Source organism: Eriocheir sinensis, chromosome 2, assembly GCF_024679095.1.
Source record: "Eriocheir sinensis breed Jianghai 21 chromosome 2, ASM2467909v1, whole genome shotgun sequence".
In the NCBI taxonomy this organism is placed as follows: Eukaryota; Metazoa; Arthropoda; class Malacostraca; order Decapoda; family Varunidae; genus Eriocheir; species Eriocheir sinensis.
The window spans coordinates 26,498,207-26,516,025 of NC_066510.1; the positions used below are offsets into that span (position 1 = coordinate 26,498,207).

The window sequence follows — 17,819 nt, forward strand, 5'->3', positions numbered from 1 at the left end:
AGAAAACGAGGGTCTTTGAGGAGGATAACAATTAGGATCGTTTGGAGGACTTACAGGTAACGAGCCTTGGGGGGCAGGGGCGAGGGCACGGTCTTCAGGCGGCGGGACTCGCAGAAGAGGCTCAGGTCAGCACAGCGACACTCCCTCGGGGGGTCCTCCAGCTCTGGATGACGAGGGTGGGGGGGGGGGCGAGGAGAAGGGGGAAAGGATTATAAATGGACGTTCTCTTCTCTTCTCTCTCTCTCTCTCTCTCTCTCTCTCTCTCTCTCACACACACACACACACACACACACACACATGATAATAATGCTCTACAAACTTAAAGACGAAGTGAATATAATGTTTCATCCCCGAATACCTAATGCTTTGTGTTGGCGCTCTGATGCATGTTAATGAAGGAAGTAAGAAATATTCCACAAGAAGTGTAATTACTATGCATGATATCATTGCGTACTAACTTTCTGTTCGTCTTATTTTGTGATTTTTATCTTCTGCGTAATATGAAGGGGTTGTGGATATAAGTTTTGGAATATCTACGTAGAATTATAAATGTTTTCAGTTACTACTACTACTACTACTACTACTACTACTACTACTACTACTACTACTACTACTACTACTACTACTACTACTACTACTACTACTACTACTACTACTACTACTACTACTACTCCTACTACTACTACTACTACCCTAATCGCGCTCATCACATCCTTTCGACAAACTTTTTATCTGACACCAGTCCAAACTTTGCTATCGAGGAATAATTTGGAGAAAGTTGTGACATTCTTTTTCTTGTCTTCATTTTTTTTTTACTTTTACCTGCTTGTTTACCTACTTCCCCACCTCCATCTATCTATCTATCCATCTATGCATCTACCTATCTAACTTTATCTGTCTTTAACTATTTATCAGTCAATCTATTCAGTTATGTTCTTATCTAATCTGCGTAACTATATATCAGTCAATACAAATAACTAATTATCTATCTGTCTGTTTATCTATCTATTCACTAGTCGATCCGTCTATCAATCAGCCAGTGGTCCATCAACGAATAAGCATCTAAACCTTACCTAACCTTACCTAACATTACCTTACCTAACCTTACTAAAAACTTCCTAAGCCTTACCTAAAAGAAACATAACCTATTCTAACCTGACCTTACCTTCCCTTCTCCCATATCTAATTGTTTACCATTACAATCAAAGTACAGTTTAAGTCGGAGTTAATCACCCAACATGATTCACTATAAGTACTGTCCAAATGCGGATACAGACTTTACCTGATTTTTTATTTTTTTTTAGTGATTGCTGTCGAGTTTTATGTCATCGTTTCTTGTGTAACTATTCTCGGCTTTTCTATTTCTTTATGGACACACACAAAACCACACAAATATGCTAACATAATCCATAGTTATAGGTTATTGTCATTGCCGTTTTTTGTAATTATTCTTGGCTTTTCTACTTTTTTATGAACACACGCACAGCAACAAGCAAATATATCTTCGCATAATCCATCGTTCCATTACTTTTCAGAAAACACAATTATAAAGTACAATCTGTGACTCCATCATCTTTTCACTGTATGACTGACTGACTTACTGAGAGACTGAATAATAGAAGGCGTGGAGTGTGGAATACCAGGATGCAGGTGGACTGAGTGAGGAGGAGGGAGGGAGGACACTCTCATTAGATGGCAGATTGCTGATGGAATAGCTGACTGCCTGACTTAATTACGAGGGGCGTGGAAGGTGGAATATCAAGATGCACACAGATTAAGATGCACTTCCTGACTGACTGACTGAACGATTTGCTATCTGACTGATTGACCGACTAATGAGCGTGGAAGGCGAACTATCATCAATGCAGGTTGAGTGGGTGAGGAAGACGGACAGATACACTCACTGACTGGCGGACTGTTGATAGACTGACTGACTGAACGATTGGCTGACTGACTGATTGACCGACTAAGGAGCATGGAAGGTGAACTATCAGAATGCAGATTGAACTGGTGAGGAAGACGGACAGATACACTCACTGACTGGCGGACTGCTGATAGACTGACTGATTGACTGAATTAACTGACTGGTTGACTGACTGACCAAGGAACGCGGAATATCAGACTTTATTATTACAACAAAGGAGACAGCTCAAGGGCATAAAAAAGGAAACAATAATAAAAAAAGCCCGCATAATATAAAAAAAAATACCCAAAATACAGGTTGAGTGGGTAAGGAGGACGAACCAACGCAATCCCAAACTGACGGACTGACTGCTGGTTAATGGCAAGACGGCCGAGGCAGGGCTGTTAGGTTAAGCAAAGGTTCCGGTTCAGCAACTCGGTTCAGAGAGTCACTCACAGAAGACACCGACAACTTGAGACAAAATAGTTCGCGGCCTCGTCTCCTGCATCCTTAACTGTGACCCATTTTCTATTCTTGTGTGTCGTCTGCCTTCTTGTCCTTCTCCTTCTCTTTCTCTTCCTCTTCCTCCTTCTCCTTGGTATTCTTCCTATTGTTATACTTTCCTCCCTCCTCATCTTTCACAATCGCCTGCTTTTTCTTCGTTTGGCTTTTCATATTCTCCTCCTCCTCCTCCTAATCATCTTCCTCTTCCTCTTCCTATTCCTCTTCCTCCTCCTACTCCATTCTTCCCTCTGTTATCCTTCTTTCCCTCCTCTTCTTTCACAATCGCCTGTTTTTTCTTCGTTTGGCTTTTCATATTCTCCTCCTCCTCCTCCTAATCCTCCTCCTCTTCCTCTTCCTCTTCCTCCTCCTCCTCTCCCTTCTCCTCCTCCTCCTGCTACTTAACATTCGCAATGACGGAGAATTAGAGTTCAACTGAAATTAAGACTTTTAACTTGACTTCACTGCAACTTGTTTTATTTTCCTACTCCATGCACGAGGCCGTCTGTTCATTTGTCTATCTGTCTGTCTGTCTGGCTAGCCCATTTCTTTTTATTTCGTCTCTTTAATTTATTTCCACGTACGTTCATCCAGACATTTATGCCTATTTCAAATCCATGGAGTTCCGATACTTCTATAAGTTACATCACGAGATAATTTGGCGATAAAAAAAGAAATAATACCCAGCATTCTTTTCATTAAACTTTCGTCCCTGACAGTTAATTTGATTTCTAGTCCTCCTCCTCCTCCTCTGACGCGACTATCTAATGAGACAGGTCGAGGACTCACCACATCGTCCTCGTCGCTTCTCGGAGTCCTCGTCGGGCCGTTTCCGGAAGAGCATGTCCACGAAGTTGTCGACGTGGTGATCAGCTGCGAGGAGGAGGAGGAGACAAAGGATGATGAGGGCAAAGACGAGGACGAGGGACAAGAGAGATATAGAGATTGACAGAGACGGATAAATAGAGAGAGGAAGAGAGAAAAAATAAAAACAGGAAAACGTAGCGTGACAGCGTCGTAAAGCACGATATGAAACACAGACAGCCACAGTAGAGCCGGGTAGTGAGTGGGACAGGATATGAAACCCAAGGATAAGGGCGTGGGTGGGAGGGAGGGAGAGAGGGTGAGGGAGAGACAGAGCGGGTGAGAATGGAACACAAATTGAAATACGTTTGTCTCCTCTAACTCTGAGCCTTATAACCTTAAGACTAATGAAGCAATACCAATTTAGCTTCTCTGATTTGATTAAGAATTCCTTTGAAAGAGAAATAGTGTGAGAGGGAGTGATAGATAGACAGAAATAGAAGGGGAACGGTACAATATCAAATTAGACCTTCAATCTTTGCAAGTCACCAACCAACACTTCAGTGACATGATACACTGTCAATATCTATTCCGATGATTACCAATGACTGATCCCAATTACCACGACTCACGCCTGGCACTAAACCTCACAGGCGTACTTGTGGCTCATCTAGTTTCCTTGAATATCGTAGGAAGCTTTGCCCTGAGTCTTACCTTTCCAAATTTGTATTCTAAAATTCACCAGTCAGATTTAGTATTTAATATCCTTTAACTTTGTATTCTTTTCTCTTCCCAAAAAAAATGAAAATTATGAACACTGAAACGGTTACAATCATGGCACACTCTTATCATTTACATGCCCAGAATTCTATAGAAAATATTACTTTAGGCGAAACGATCAAGTAGTTTATAAGTGACTATACAACCATTTTCAATTTCCCATACTCCTTCTAAATTAGTTATTTACACACTATACTTATTTTTTGTAAACAAGGGTATTATAAGAAGAGGAAGTGGGTTAGTGAAGAAGGAACAGGTGTGGGAAAAGGAAAGGCAATAGGAGTGTAGAAATGCAAGGTGTAGGTTCGTTAATTGTTCTCATTTAGTTGTTGTTTATCGGGCACCATATTTATGAAGAAGAAAAAAACACTATACCCTGCTTCTGATGTATACCCCCACTTGTCCATCTTTCTCCGCATACTTACTGCAGTTCCACTCGTCGCTGTGGTCGCTGCAGTCGTAGTGGTCGTCACAGATGAAGCGCCGTTCCACACACACGTCCTCAGACTGGCACGGGAACCAGCCGGGCTCACACGTCGGTCCCCCTGTGTGGGCACCTAAAGTTCTCAATTTTTGGACTGGAAAATTCAAACACAGGTAATTGAAGACATACATAACTATCACTGGAATTTTACTGAGGACTGCAGGGGTGAAGGGAATGTGTGTGTGCGTGTGTGTGTACGTGTGTGTGTGTGTGTGTGTGTGTGTGTGTGTGTGTGTGTGTGTGTGTGTGTGTGTGTGTGTGTGTTTACAGCAAAGGAGACAGCACAAGGGCACAAAAAAAAGGAAACAATAAAAAAAGCCCGCTACTCGCTGCTCCTGTAAAGAATCCGAAGAGGTGGCCGAAAGAGCTGTCAATTACGTGTGTGTGTGTGTGTGTGTGTGTGTGTGTGTGTGTGTGTGTGTGTGTGTGTGTGTGTGTGTGTGTGTAGCTTGACTTCAAATGGTAATGTGGTAAGCCTGAGGGGGTAGTGCAAGTGTGTCTCGTTTCCTTGTCTCCAAACTTACCTGAGGAGTGGAAGGGAAGCGAGGCAGCGAGGAAGATGAGCAAGACGGAGGCCGCGAGAGGACGATGCGTCGCTCTCATTTTATTGTTATAGTGAAGATGCCTCATTTAATTCCCTTCGTCCGGATGTTCTTTGGCTCGAGAAACCTGTAGGGAGAAGGTGAAAAAGCCACGTATTATATTTATTCTCAACGAAGTAAGGGTTTCGATATATGTTTCCCTTTAAAGTAAAATTATAATGACACACACACACACACACACACACACACACACACACACACACACACACACACACACACACACACACACACACACACACACACACACACACACACACACACACACACACACACACACACACACACACACATTTTCGCTGCATAATCATATTTACTTTCTCGACACGTTTTATCCAGTCGCTTTTTTTTTTTACAGCAAAGGAGACAGTTCAAGGGCAAAAACAAGGAAATAATAATAAAAAAAAGCCCGCTGATCTTACTGAAAAAAAAAAAAAACTCGAACAGCACAAAATACCCATCAGAGGAAAAGGAAAGAACAATCTATCTGTATAAAGGGAAACAACTCTTCCCCTTCCTGACAACACTGCGGACGTCAAAAAGTTGCCTTGAACATCTTATTTTCAAGCACACTTGCCACGTTTTCTCATTCGCGGAAAAAATATATTGTCCGTAACTCCCAAAGAATTTTTTATTTTGCTTTCGCGGCCTGACAGTCATTGGTTTATGGCGCTCCGATTTAACACTCGGTGAACTTGTCTTGTCTTGTATTTGTGTCTTTATTGCTACATTACTTCAAGATTGCTGCATTATTCTATTTTTTTAATCATCGAGCCACTTTACTTAAATCGTGCCAAAAAACGAAAGCAGGCGAGAATATTTTCTAAAGGGAGGTATTAATTTAAGCACTTGTAATTAATTACCGTAACACCGCGGTCAGTGCCCTGCTCGCAGTGAGACTTAACCTTCCCTTTCAAAGCAAATTACACCTAGAGTCAACACCTGCATCCATTTGACTTCTTCCACTGAACTCATTGTAAAGCGATCAGGATGACACTTGGTGCATGAACAACGCCCACTAACGAATTTAAACTATTCCTTGTCTGAAAGAGCGAGACACCACAAGCCGCGGCTGGCACGTTAATTCTCCCTGGCGCGGAAAGAATCAGGTGTCGACGTGACACGCTTCGAAAACCGGTGTGTTGAAGGATGCAGCAGGCGCCCATGAATACATGATAAGAGGCCAAGAAAACCTATGTCTTCCGAGAGCATTGTAGCCTTTGTGATACTTGAGCATTGTAGCCTTTGTGATACTTTGGCGTTGGTATTTTGGTACTGTGTTCAATAGAAGCGTTGCCAGGAAATTCTAGTTCAATATTCCATGCTCTTAACCTGCAGAGAAGCATCAAAGACACTACAACTTTGTGTCGTAATCACTATGTCGTTTACACTATCATTTAGCCAAAATCGAGTCTCCACAGACTTAAATGAATTACTGAAGCTTCTCCACCAGCAGGAAATGTCAAAGTTGTCATCCGTTACCGTATTTTGTTGGGCCTCTGAGAAAAATATCAAACATATCCTTTATCAAATTTACTAACTTTTTTTAATCTAATGACGCCATTATCGAATTTGTGGATAAGCAAAACTATCGCTTTAACTACTTTTAAAACTGCCCAATAAATTTAGCATTATGAAAATTCTTCGAACGCTTCCTCTTGCCATTACGCCGATGTGTGGGTCGTTCCTGTTCCTTAGTTTCCATCCCTTTTCTTTTTTGTGAAATAAAAGGCTTACCGTACATCAAACTCGTCCCTAACACATGATGATCAAGTAACCATACGTAAACAAGCACACAAGCAACCCCCCCCCCACACACACACACACACGAGTAGAGAAAAAAAAATGGAATCTGCTATTTTTAGTGGCGAGAGCATTTCCTTAAGTTCAATGATAATAACACTGAAAGAGACGAAGTGAGTTGAAGTGCGACTCATTAAACGGCTTAAGGTTTTGAATAGGACAGATACATAGAGGGAGCCAGACTCATTAAAATCACATCTTTAGTGTTTCTGTGTTGGGGTTCCGTTCACCCGAAACACTACTTTTACGTTGAGGCAAAATACCCTTGTGAAATGAGATGGGGCAGCAAATTGCAGCAAAATCTTTCCTCGGATTGCAATGGTCCTTAAACGAGCCTCACAATTAGTGCTAAAAGAGACACCGCTTCATTCAAGTTAAGAAAAAACAATAATGGGACTATTATATTGCAAAAGTTTCATTCATCAAACTACGTCTGTGCAACTCGCATCTAAAGGGCAACAGGATGGAGCGTACCTAATTAAATAAAGTTCTTCCTCAGTGGCAGTTCTACTTGTTTTACCTCTCTAACATTTCACTCCCTCGTCCAGGCATCGCGTGGGCGCCCCTCGACTCCCCCTCTACTCCTCTCCCGTCACAGGCTGGTGGCGGCAACATTTCGCATGGATGAAAATGAAATACACGAACCAATTTGCTTGAACAATAAAGATCAGAAGTGAAGACTTAGTAATCAGTAATCACGTATATTACTGGGGTGACCTGAAACCTGTTTTTTTTTTTTTTTGATAAAGTAATTAACCACAACACGCCTGCTTAATGAAAGCCACGTTGGATTATTTATCAATTAGAATAGTGATTAAATTAATCTCTCTCTCTCTCTCTCTCTCTCTCTCTCTCTCTCTCTCTCTCTCTCTCTCTCTCACACACACACACACTCTCTCTCTCACACACACACACACACACACACACACACACACACACACACACACACACACACACACACACACACACACACACACACACACACACACACACACACACACACACACACACACACACACACACACACACACACACACACACACACACACACACACACACACACACACACACACTTGACAGTCCCACGTGGCAGAGGACAATACTGATGAAAGCAATGGATGAAATACTCTAAGTTAAGAAGGCAAGTATCCTCACGGTGCAGAGTTCACGCCTTGGCACTCCCAGTGTAAGAGGAAAAATATTACATTATTGTGGACTTTAATGATCAAGGCTTTCAACAATAGTGCTCATTAGTTAGACGCTGCAACAGTAGCCAATTCATTTTTAAAATATATACTTTTAATGAACTTCACATATCTTTAAAATATTAGTTGGTAAAAACAGAACAGCAACCTCGGTGACTGCAAATAACAGCTGTGATCCTTTGACAGAAAGGAAAATGTAGGCCATTAAATGAACATAAATTAATTTCCCGATATTTCAATTTCAGGCAGAGGGGGTGATGTCGGACTGACCCATTCCACACCTCCATTAATTTAATCTTACGATTTTTTGTAGCCGGAACAATAAGGTCACCACCTAAGGGGATTACGCCTCCAATATGTGGGATCTGAAACTCTTAACTAACCAATCTTGAAAATCTTGCCGACGGAATAAAGCTGAATGAATCCCCTTCCCCTCGAGTTCTCGACATCCAAAAGGTAAAATTGTGTTACGGTAAATGTTGAAAAAAAAAATGTTGATATCAAAAGAGATATGTAAATGGCAGGAATAATGATGTCGTTAGTGAGACTTGCTGGCGGACGTCATCGCAAAATTGGAATGCAAATACGAATTACCACGGCGGCTGTGTCTGTTCGCTGCGAAAGGGGGAAAAAAGTATTAAAATAACGAATAGCTAGACAGACAAATATATGACCGAATGAATATGAAAGACAAAAATACATATGATGAATGATCGAAAAAACAAAACTGACAAGCAAAAAAAGGAATATATAGACAAAGGAGAGAGGGAAGAAAGAGAGAGGAGGGAACGAAAGAATTAAAAAAAAAAAAGAACTACAAAAGAGCAGAACCACGGAACTAAAGGAAAAAAAGGAAAAAGAAAATAATAGTGTGTGTGTGTGTGTGTGTGTGTGTGTGTGTGTGTGTGTGTGTGTGTGTGTGTGTGTGTGTGTGTGTGTGTGTGTGTGTGTGTGTGTGTGTGTGTGTGTGTGTGTCGATGGTAGATTGGTTTTCGGAGGGTAAAAGGGAGCTACCATCTGTTTGCTGCCACGTTGAGATATTGTTGGGTGAGTGACCTATTTGATTCACACACACACATACACACACACACACACACACACACACACACACACACACACACACACACACACACACACACACACACACACACACACACACACACACACACACACACACACACACACACACACACACACACACAAACACTATTATTTTCCTTCTCTTTCGTTTTCCCTCAATCCCTCTGTTATTATGTAGTTCTTTTTTTATATATAGATTCTTTCGCTCTTTCTTCTTTCTTCCCTCTCCCTGTTTTTCTCTCTCTCCTTTATATATTCCTGTTTGGCTTCTCAATCTTGTTTTTCCGATCATTTTCACACACATTTTTGTCTCTCATATACATTGTCATATATTTTTCTTTTGTATATAATAATGATAACAATAACGATGATGATGATGATAATGATAATAAGAATAACAATAATAATAATAATGTTAAAGTATAATTATACATGAAAAAAATCAATGCGGTAATATTTCTGGTTCTATTCTTTTACGTATTCTTGTTTTCAGTTTCAGGCATTGTGTAAGATTGATAAGGTAATCATCATGTCTGTGCTGTGGAACAAATTATCTCTGGTTACTTAATTATTAAACCAACTCTATCTATCTACCTATCCATCTATCTCAACCTCCTTGTTCCCTATCTTTTCCTCTCTCCACTACTACATCAGCGTGAACACACAATGACGAAACAAGATAAAAAAAACACGCTAATAGAAGAAAAATAGTCATCTGTTCAGGGGCGACACTTCACAGGAATCACGGAACTCTTAATGAGGTGCGACGGAATTAATAACGGCTGACAGGAGGCATCACAGCGGCGACCCTTTTTTTTGCCCGGCTGAAAAAACACCGAAAAGGGGCGGCTCGCGTCACGCCTCCCGCAGACTGACTGGCAGCCCGTCAACACAATGTCCAAATGGTGTTAATAATGAGCGCTGATCAGGCCGGATATTATGTGTATCGTTTTCACCGGGTATTGGTTTTCTCGAATATGATAACGAAGCCTCGGATTGACGTGAATTAAAATTACGAATAATGAATTAGAAGTGTACATGTTTTACGCCTTGATATATTGGATTGGATTGCTAAATTACTATCATCGTTATTAATTACTATATCATTACTTTTCTGCTCCTGTTTCTTCTTTTTTTTCTTTTTCTTCTTTTTCTTCATCTTTTTCTACTTCTTCTTCTTCGTTTTTTTTCTTCTTCTTCTTCTTCTTCTTCTTCTTCTTCTTCTTCTTCTTCTTCTTCTTCTTCTTCTTCTTCTTCTTCTTCTTCATCTTTCTGCATCTTATTATTATTTTTCTCTTCATTCTTCTTCTTCCTATTCATATTTCAGTTATTGTCATCCTCCTCCTCGTCATCATCGTAATTGTTATATAAGTAATAACGTCCAAGAAAAGTAATGATATTGAAAAACTTGTCATTGCTGCACGAGTGGCCGTCATATCCCCATCATAACTTTGAAGAACACCAAGTTAAATGAAAAAAACTTCCAACAATGGGAACTCGGCGGGCCTGGCGCTAGAGCAAGCCATCATTAAGAGCAACAGAAGAGGTTCAGGGGAGGAAGAGGGATCAAAGGAGCATAACGAGATAGATGAAAGTGAAGAGGTGAAGTTGTAGTAGTAGTAGTAGTAGTAGTAGTAGTAGTAGTAGTAGTAGTAGTAGCAGTAGTAGTAGTAGTAGAAGTTAGGCACGGTATAACAAAGAGAGACAGGAAGCGGCCATTGATCAGAGGATGAACAGGCTCACGGCGTAAAGGGAAAGTGTTTACCTGGATCAGAGCGTGGCTTAGCAATAGGAAGGAAAGAACACAAATCAATGGTGAAAAATCTGACTGGAGCTGTTACGATTGGGGTCACACAGGGCTGGGAATTGTGTCCACTGCTGTTTATCACTTATATTAATGATTTGGATACAGGAATTAATAGTGATGTTAGTAAGACTGAGGATGGTGCTGCAAACGTACTTAATGACTTGTACATGAATGTCGGCCTCGTGCTAACTCGTTATGTACTTATGTTCTTAAATCTTTACGACGATTCACTTATTGATCCGATTCCTAAAATACTATCTGTTGAGGCTTCCCAAAGTATGCTCTATATACGGTAACTATATATTTCTGGCCCCAAAGTGCATTAATTCAAACTTCTCAGCACTGAAGGACATACGCCACCTGCCAGACCACGGACGAATTCCCTCGTTTTTTTGGTATGATTTCGCGCTCGGCCGGCGTGATGGCCTTCCAAGCCACTTTTGTGCCATTTGCAATTTAGATAGGTAGGGTTTTTAATCCCATTTCCACGAGGAGGAAGTGGAGGAGGAAAAAGAGGAGGAGGAGGAGGAGGAGGAGAAGGAAGACGAGCAAATGGAGGAGGAGGAGGAGGAGGAGGAGGAGGAGGAGGAGGAGGAGGAGGAGGAGGAGGGCGAGCAAATGGAGGAGGAAGTGGAGGAGGAGGAGGAGGAGGAAGACGAGCAAATGGAGGAGGAAGTGGAGGAGGAGGAGGAGGAGGAGGGCGAGCAAATGGAGGAGGAAGTGGAGGAGGTGGAAGGCGAAGAGTGGGAGGGAAACAAGTAGGAAGACGTTTGCATATGAAGTGGAAATTAGAATGAGAAAGCAGCATGTGTATAATCATCAAACTCATTAATTACCAGATTTTGAAGACGTAGAGAAGCCGTACAAGTGTGGCCGAGACGGAAGAGGCGTGCAGCGTGCGTCACGGTGGAGAGGACGGTGGATAATTAGCCTGACCTTCCTTGCTTTGGAAATACAGATTAAGCATGTGTAGGTCAGGCTTTTCCGATCCACTGTGCCATGAATTAATTTATACTTAACATCCACACGAAGCTCTTCATTAATTAATAACCCTGAGTGAGCACCTCTATGCCAGTAAATTATATATTCTCGAATCACGCAAGAGGTAACTGTTTCCCATTATAAACTTATCCTGGAGGCTAAGCGGACGTCTGCTGTATCTTTACCTCTTCTAACAAATTACCTGAATGGTGCTGTTAAAATATGGTCTTTCGCGTAATGTAAACACAATATTAGACGAGCTTCCGGATTAGTGGTAAGCGGTTTTTTTTTTTCCCTACCGTTTACCTTTGCATCGTTCACATCAAAGCAAACCAAAGAAAACTGAAGCAAACATACTGGTAATCCAAAGCAAACGCTTCTCTCAAACACACACACACACACACACACACACGTGTCACATGGCGCTCCCCATAGCAGCCACAGGGTCGTCCTGTTGACCCTTTTCCTTTTCCTTCGCTCCCCATTCCCCGCCCCTTCTCATTTATTCCAAGAACTCATTACTCCAAAGAACTTTTGTGAAATGTTGCGACATATAGACATACAGTGAGTGCAGTGTGTTAGTGGTGCTGGAAGGGTAGTGAGAGCTGTGTGTCGCCAACGCCTCGTCATCCACAGCGTCCCCGCCGACACCCTCAAGCTCCGAAGGATACTATTTCGGTCACCCAGCAGCAGGGGAAGGTCAGTTCAGGTGGCAGGCAGTGTGGCAGCCTCGTCACTCAGGTTCGGAGCAAGATGTACGGCAACTTCATCAACGCTGTGCACTTTTCCCACGGCTACATCAACCAGCTGGGCAGCAAACCACCACCTGTGTCTCGCCGCCCCAGGAGCTTAGCACCTCCTCACTAAGCCTGGGTACCTGAATGACCTCCCATAAACTGCCCATCTGCACCACCACCGTCAACTGTCACCTGAACCCAGCGTCTGACCTGAGGATTTACACGTGACCTGACCTCACCGTCAACTGAAGCGACCGCACCTTCCCCCCCCTCTTGGCACCACCGCACTGCACTCACCCCACCACCCCTCCTCCCAACCCCAAGCTCCATCGCCCCAACCTTCCCGCACAAATCAGACTCACGATCCCCGATCCCCATCCCATTTCTTTTTGTACTTTTTCACTGGCGAAGGTAAAATGTATTTATAATATGTAAATTTTCAGCCTGACGGCTGCCATAACTAAATAAACCGTTTATTATTATTATTATTATTATTATTATTATTATTATTATTATTATTATTATTATTATTATTATTATTAACTTATGGCGGAACTTATCTTGAGAGATCTGAAGAAACTTTCCGACAAGCCCTTCGCCCTTCGTCTAAGTTAGTACCTCCCTCCCATTAGTAGTTTTATGAGAGAAAAATATATTCTCTCTCTCTCTCTCTCTCTCTCTCTCTCTCTCTCTCTCTCTCTCTCTCTCTCTCTCTCTCTCTCTCTCTATATATATATATATATATATATATATATATATATATATATATATATATATATATATATATATATATATATATATATATATATATATGAGACAGGTGACTTGTTGTGATGGTTTATGCGCGCAAGAGTGAAATTTTATTGACACAAACTAAGGGTGAGTGAGATCCGTGACGCTGATGATATTCCTTTCGTTTGTGTGTCTGTTTTCTGCTTATCTGTCCGCGTCTTCTTTGGTTCCTTTCAATATAGAGGGATTAAGGGGAGTTGAAGAGTCTGTTCAGTTATCGCTTTATCCCATTTATATTTGGTTGTTTGTGTTAGCATAGTTTTGTTTGTTTGTCTGTTTCTTTACTCATCCTTTTACCTTCATCTGCCTCTCTGTCTGTCTGTTTTTTTTCCTATTATGTCTGGTTCCTTGTGCTAGCATTTTTGTTTGTATGGTTGTCTGTCTGTATGTCTTTCTACCCATATGTCTACCCATGTCTGTTTTTCTATATAAGTGTGTCTGTGCATCTCTCTAAACAAAATGTCTGTTATATTTTCTTGATCGTACATGAGGCGGGTTTGTTTGTCTGTGTCTCTTTCTACCCACCTGTCTACCCATGTCTGTTTTCTGTCTAAGTATGTCTGTGAATCTCTCTAAAACAAAACAAAAATGTCTGATATATTTTCTTGATCGTACATGAGGCGGGTTTGTTTGTGTGTGTGTTTTTCAGCCCACCTCCCTATCCATGTCTGTTTTTCTGTCTAAGTATGTCTGTGCATCTCTCTCTAAAAAAAATTGTACGGTATATTTTATTGGTCGTACATAAGGAGGGTTTGTTTGTCTGTGTGTCTTTCTACCCACCTGTCTACCCATGTCTGTTTTCTGTCTATGTCTGTGCATCTCTCTCTATATAAAAAAAATTGTACGGTATATTTTCTTGGTCATACATAAGGAGGGTTTGTTTGTGTGTGTGTGTGTTTCTGCCCAGCTGTCTACCTATATCTGCCTTTCTATCTGTTCTTCCGTTTAAATATATCGGTGCATCTCTTTCCAGAAACATTTTGCATCGTATATTTTTCCTAATCGTGCGTGAAGAGGATAATTGCCCCGCTAATTATAAGTTTATTCAAGCATAATAAAATGTGTTCATAGATTTTTTTCTACTTCATATTCCCCGATACTTGGGAGATAAACTTTTCCCATCTTTCCTCGTTAAAAGCTTGATCAAACCGGCACATTACCTCGTTTTTTCCTCCCTGCGTCGTTATATAGGCCTAAGACAGTCCATTCGTCATTCAGTCAGTCGATAACAAAGCCCTTCTCTATTTTTTTCCTGATAAAATATAGGTTCTTAATCGATTGAAAAAAAAAAAGTATTATAATCGGAAACTCTCAATTTCATACATCAGGTCTTGACGCATTCAACTTTACTCCTTAGTTGGCATGGGAAGATTACGATCATCGGCAATAAAGGGGAGAATGAAGTGTGAGGGGAGAAGGGAAGGCGGAAGGGAAGGGACGAGAGGTGCACGGAGGGGTTGGGAGCCAGTACTGATTCACCTCATGTTGGGTTTCATTCAGGGTAAAAAGACGGCGTTTCTTTCTGTAATTAGCCCAGATTTTTATTAACAACATAATTAAGTGCGAGGGGGGAAGGGAAGGCGTAAGGGATGGGTCCGGTGGGGGAAGAGACGAGAGGTGCACGGAGGGGTTGGGACTTGGGAGGCAGTACTGCTTCACCTCATGTTGGGTTTCATTCAGAGAAAATTATCAGAAACAGAAATGCAATAATATGCGGCGACTTCAATAACCCCTCTGTTAACTGGTCTGCACTCTCTGCCGACAGGGAAGGAGCTAGATTAATAAATTTTGCGCAAGATACATTTCTTTATCAAACAGTTACCGCACCGACGCGAGGAAATAACATTCTGGATTTAGTCTTCACGACCGACAGCCACCTCATAACCGCCTGTGAGGTCGGCGAGCCATTTGCAAACAGTAACCACAGCATAATCAGATGCGTTTTAAATACTGAAACAAAAGCACGAGAAAACTCACTCCTAATACCTAACTATAGTAAAGCAAAGTTTACGGACCTAAGAAGAGAATTGGCTTCAGTAAATTGGAATCATTTGCTAAATAACGTCATCGTTCAAGAAATGTATAATCGTTTTACTGCACAAATCACAGCGAGCGTAAATAAATTCATCCCACTCAAGCCACGAAGGATAGAGAATCAAAAGCCGTTATGGATGACTAATTACCTGCTGAAAATCATCGTCGAAAAAAGAAAACTGTATAAGAAACATAAACTATCACACACTTCACAGGATCATACTAATTATATCAATATCAAGAGAGAGTGCGAAAGGAAAATCAGAAAACAGAAACGCGAATATGAGATGAAAATATCACTTGATGCGAAGAAAAATCCCAGATTATTTTTCAGTTACATAAAAAGCATAAAAACTGTAAAAAATAATATCGGCCCACTATTAGTAAATGGCGATACGATTAATGGTGATAAAGGCATGGCGTCGGTCCTAAATTCAACCTTTAGTAGCGTATTCACAAAAGAGAACATGACATCGATCCCAGCCCCGAGGACTATTTTTCAAGGCCCTGAAGAACATAAGCTTGCGTTGACCGAAATCAATATCAGTGAAGTGCGTGCGTACCTGAAAAAAATAGATTCAAATAAATCTCCGGGCCCCGACAATTTATCTCCTCGCGTGTTAAGAGAATGTAGTCAACAGCTAGAATTACCCATAACGTTAATGTTCAACAAGTCATTAGCACAGGCTAGTCTGCCTCTAGAGTGGAAAAAGGCCAGTGTTACCCCGATATTTAAAATAAGGAGATAAAAAGCAAGCCAGTAATTATCGTCCTATCAGCCTTACGTCTGTCCTAATTAAATTATTCGAAAGAATAATCAGGGATAAAATGATCACTTTCCTAGAAACAAATGATTTGATAACTGATAATCAGCATGGATTTCGTAGTAATCGATCTTGCCTTACCAACTTATTAACTTTTTTCAACGACGTTTATTCAAGTTGGGACGCCCGAGCCCCATATGACGTAATTTACCTAGACTTTCAGAAAGCGTTTGATAAAGTTCCCCACGTTAGGCTTATTTCAAAACTGCGTTCCCACGGTATTAGTGACCATCTATGTGCGTGGATTCATGACTGGCTCACCGATAGAGAACAGCGTGTAGTTCTTAATGGTGAAGCATCCGATTGGCAACCCGTAACCAGTGGCGTGCCCCAAGGTTCGGTCCTGGGGCCAACACTATTCATAGTTTACGTGAACGATTTAGAGACTGATATCCTGTCAAAAGTAGCCAAATTTGCCGACGACACCAAATTAGGAGGTACGGTAACGAACAGTAAAAATTGCGAGAACATTCAATCAGACTTAATAAGACTTGCCGATTGGAGCGAAAAATGACGAATGTGTTTCAACGTAGATAAATGTAAAGTAATGCACATAAGTGAAAAGAATCCTAACTTTAAATATCAGCTTCAAGGACATGAGCTCAGCGAAGTAAAACAAGAAAAAGATCTTGGAGTCATTATCAGTAACACTCTTAAAATGAGTGATCAATGTTCTGCGGCGAGTAAAAAAGCCAATATGATGTTAGGATTAATCTCAAGAAACTTTGATTATAAATCACCCGAACTTATGAAGATATTATATTTAGCATTTGTAAGACCACACCTAGAATACGCCGTTCAGTTCTGGTCACCGAATTATATAAAAGATCAAGTTTTGCTAGAAAGGATACAGCGACGAGCAACCAAACAAATTCCAGCGCTCCGTAACTTGACGTATGACGAGCGTTTAAAGCGTTTAGATATGTTTTCTTTAAAGAAGCGAAGAGTAAGAGGGGACTTAATTGAAGTGTTCAAAATCCTTAATAGATTCGAAAACATTAACCCAGATAGTCTATTTCAGAGAGACACCAACACAATAACACGCAGCAACGGTATGAAGTTAAAGGGAAACCGATGTAACACATTGACGCGCAGAAGTTATTTCAATAGTGTCGTCGATCACTGGAATAGACTCCCACCGTCAGTAGTTAGCGCACAGAGTATTAATAGCTTCAAGTCTTCATTGGATAAGTATTTCAGGGATATAAGATTTTACTGACCCTTTTTCATATGTTTCAGGCAGTGAGGTGTGGGAACAGTAAGGTTAACAGGATACAGGAGCGTACCCCTGTACCGAAGATAAACGAGGATCAAGCCTCTACCGGTAACCCCTGAAACTACATTTCACCCCATCGTGAGCAGTCCAATTTAATACTAGCTTTTATTTATTTATTTATTTTTTATTTTTATGACTCAACTCCATACACTGTTTACTGACCCTTTTTCGTTTTTCTCAGGCAGCCTGCAGCACGAGTACAACCTGAA

General features: G+C 41.1%; 1 protein-coding gene across 1 annotated transcript in view; it reads right to left on the reverse strand.

The window, feature by feature from the left end:
• The window catches only part of LOC127001885 (relaxin receptor 1-like), a 39,400-nt gene extending 34,264 nt beyond the window's left edge, over positions 1–5,136 (reverse strand). Inside the window, exons 1-4 of the mRNA XM_050867121.1 lie at positions 4,997–5,136; positions 4,414–4,533; positions 3,194–3,277; positions 55–163 (exon numbers count right to left, since the gene is read on the reverse strand). Coding sequence (XP_050723078.1) covers positions 55–163; positions 3,194–3,277; positions 4,414–4,533; positions 4,997–5,102 — 419 coding nt within the window. The 5' untranslated portion in view covers positions 5,103–5,136. The remainder of the gene's footprint in view (positions 1–54; positions 164–3,193; positions 3,278–4,413; positions 4,534–4,996) is intronic.
• Positions 5,137–17,819: the final 12,683 nt, after the last annotated feature.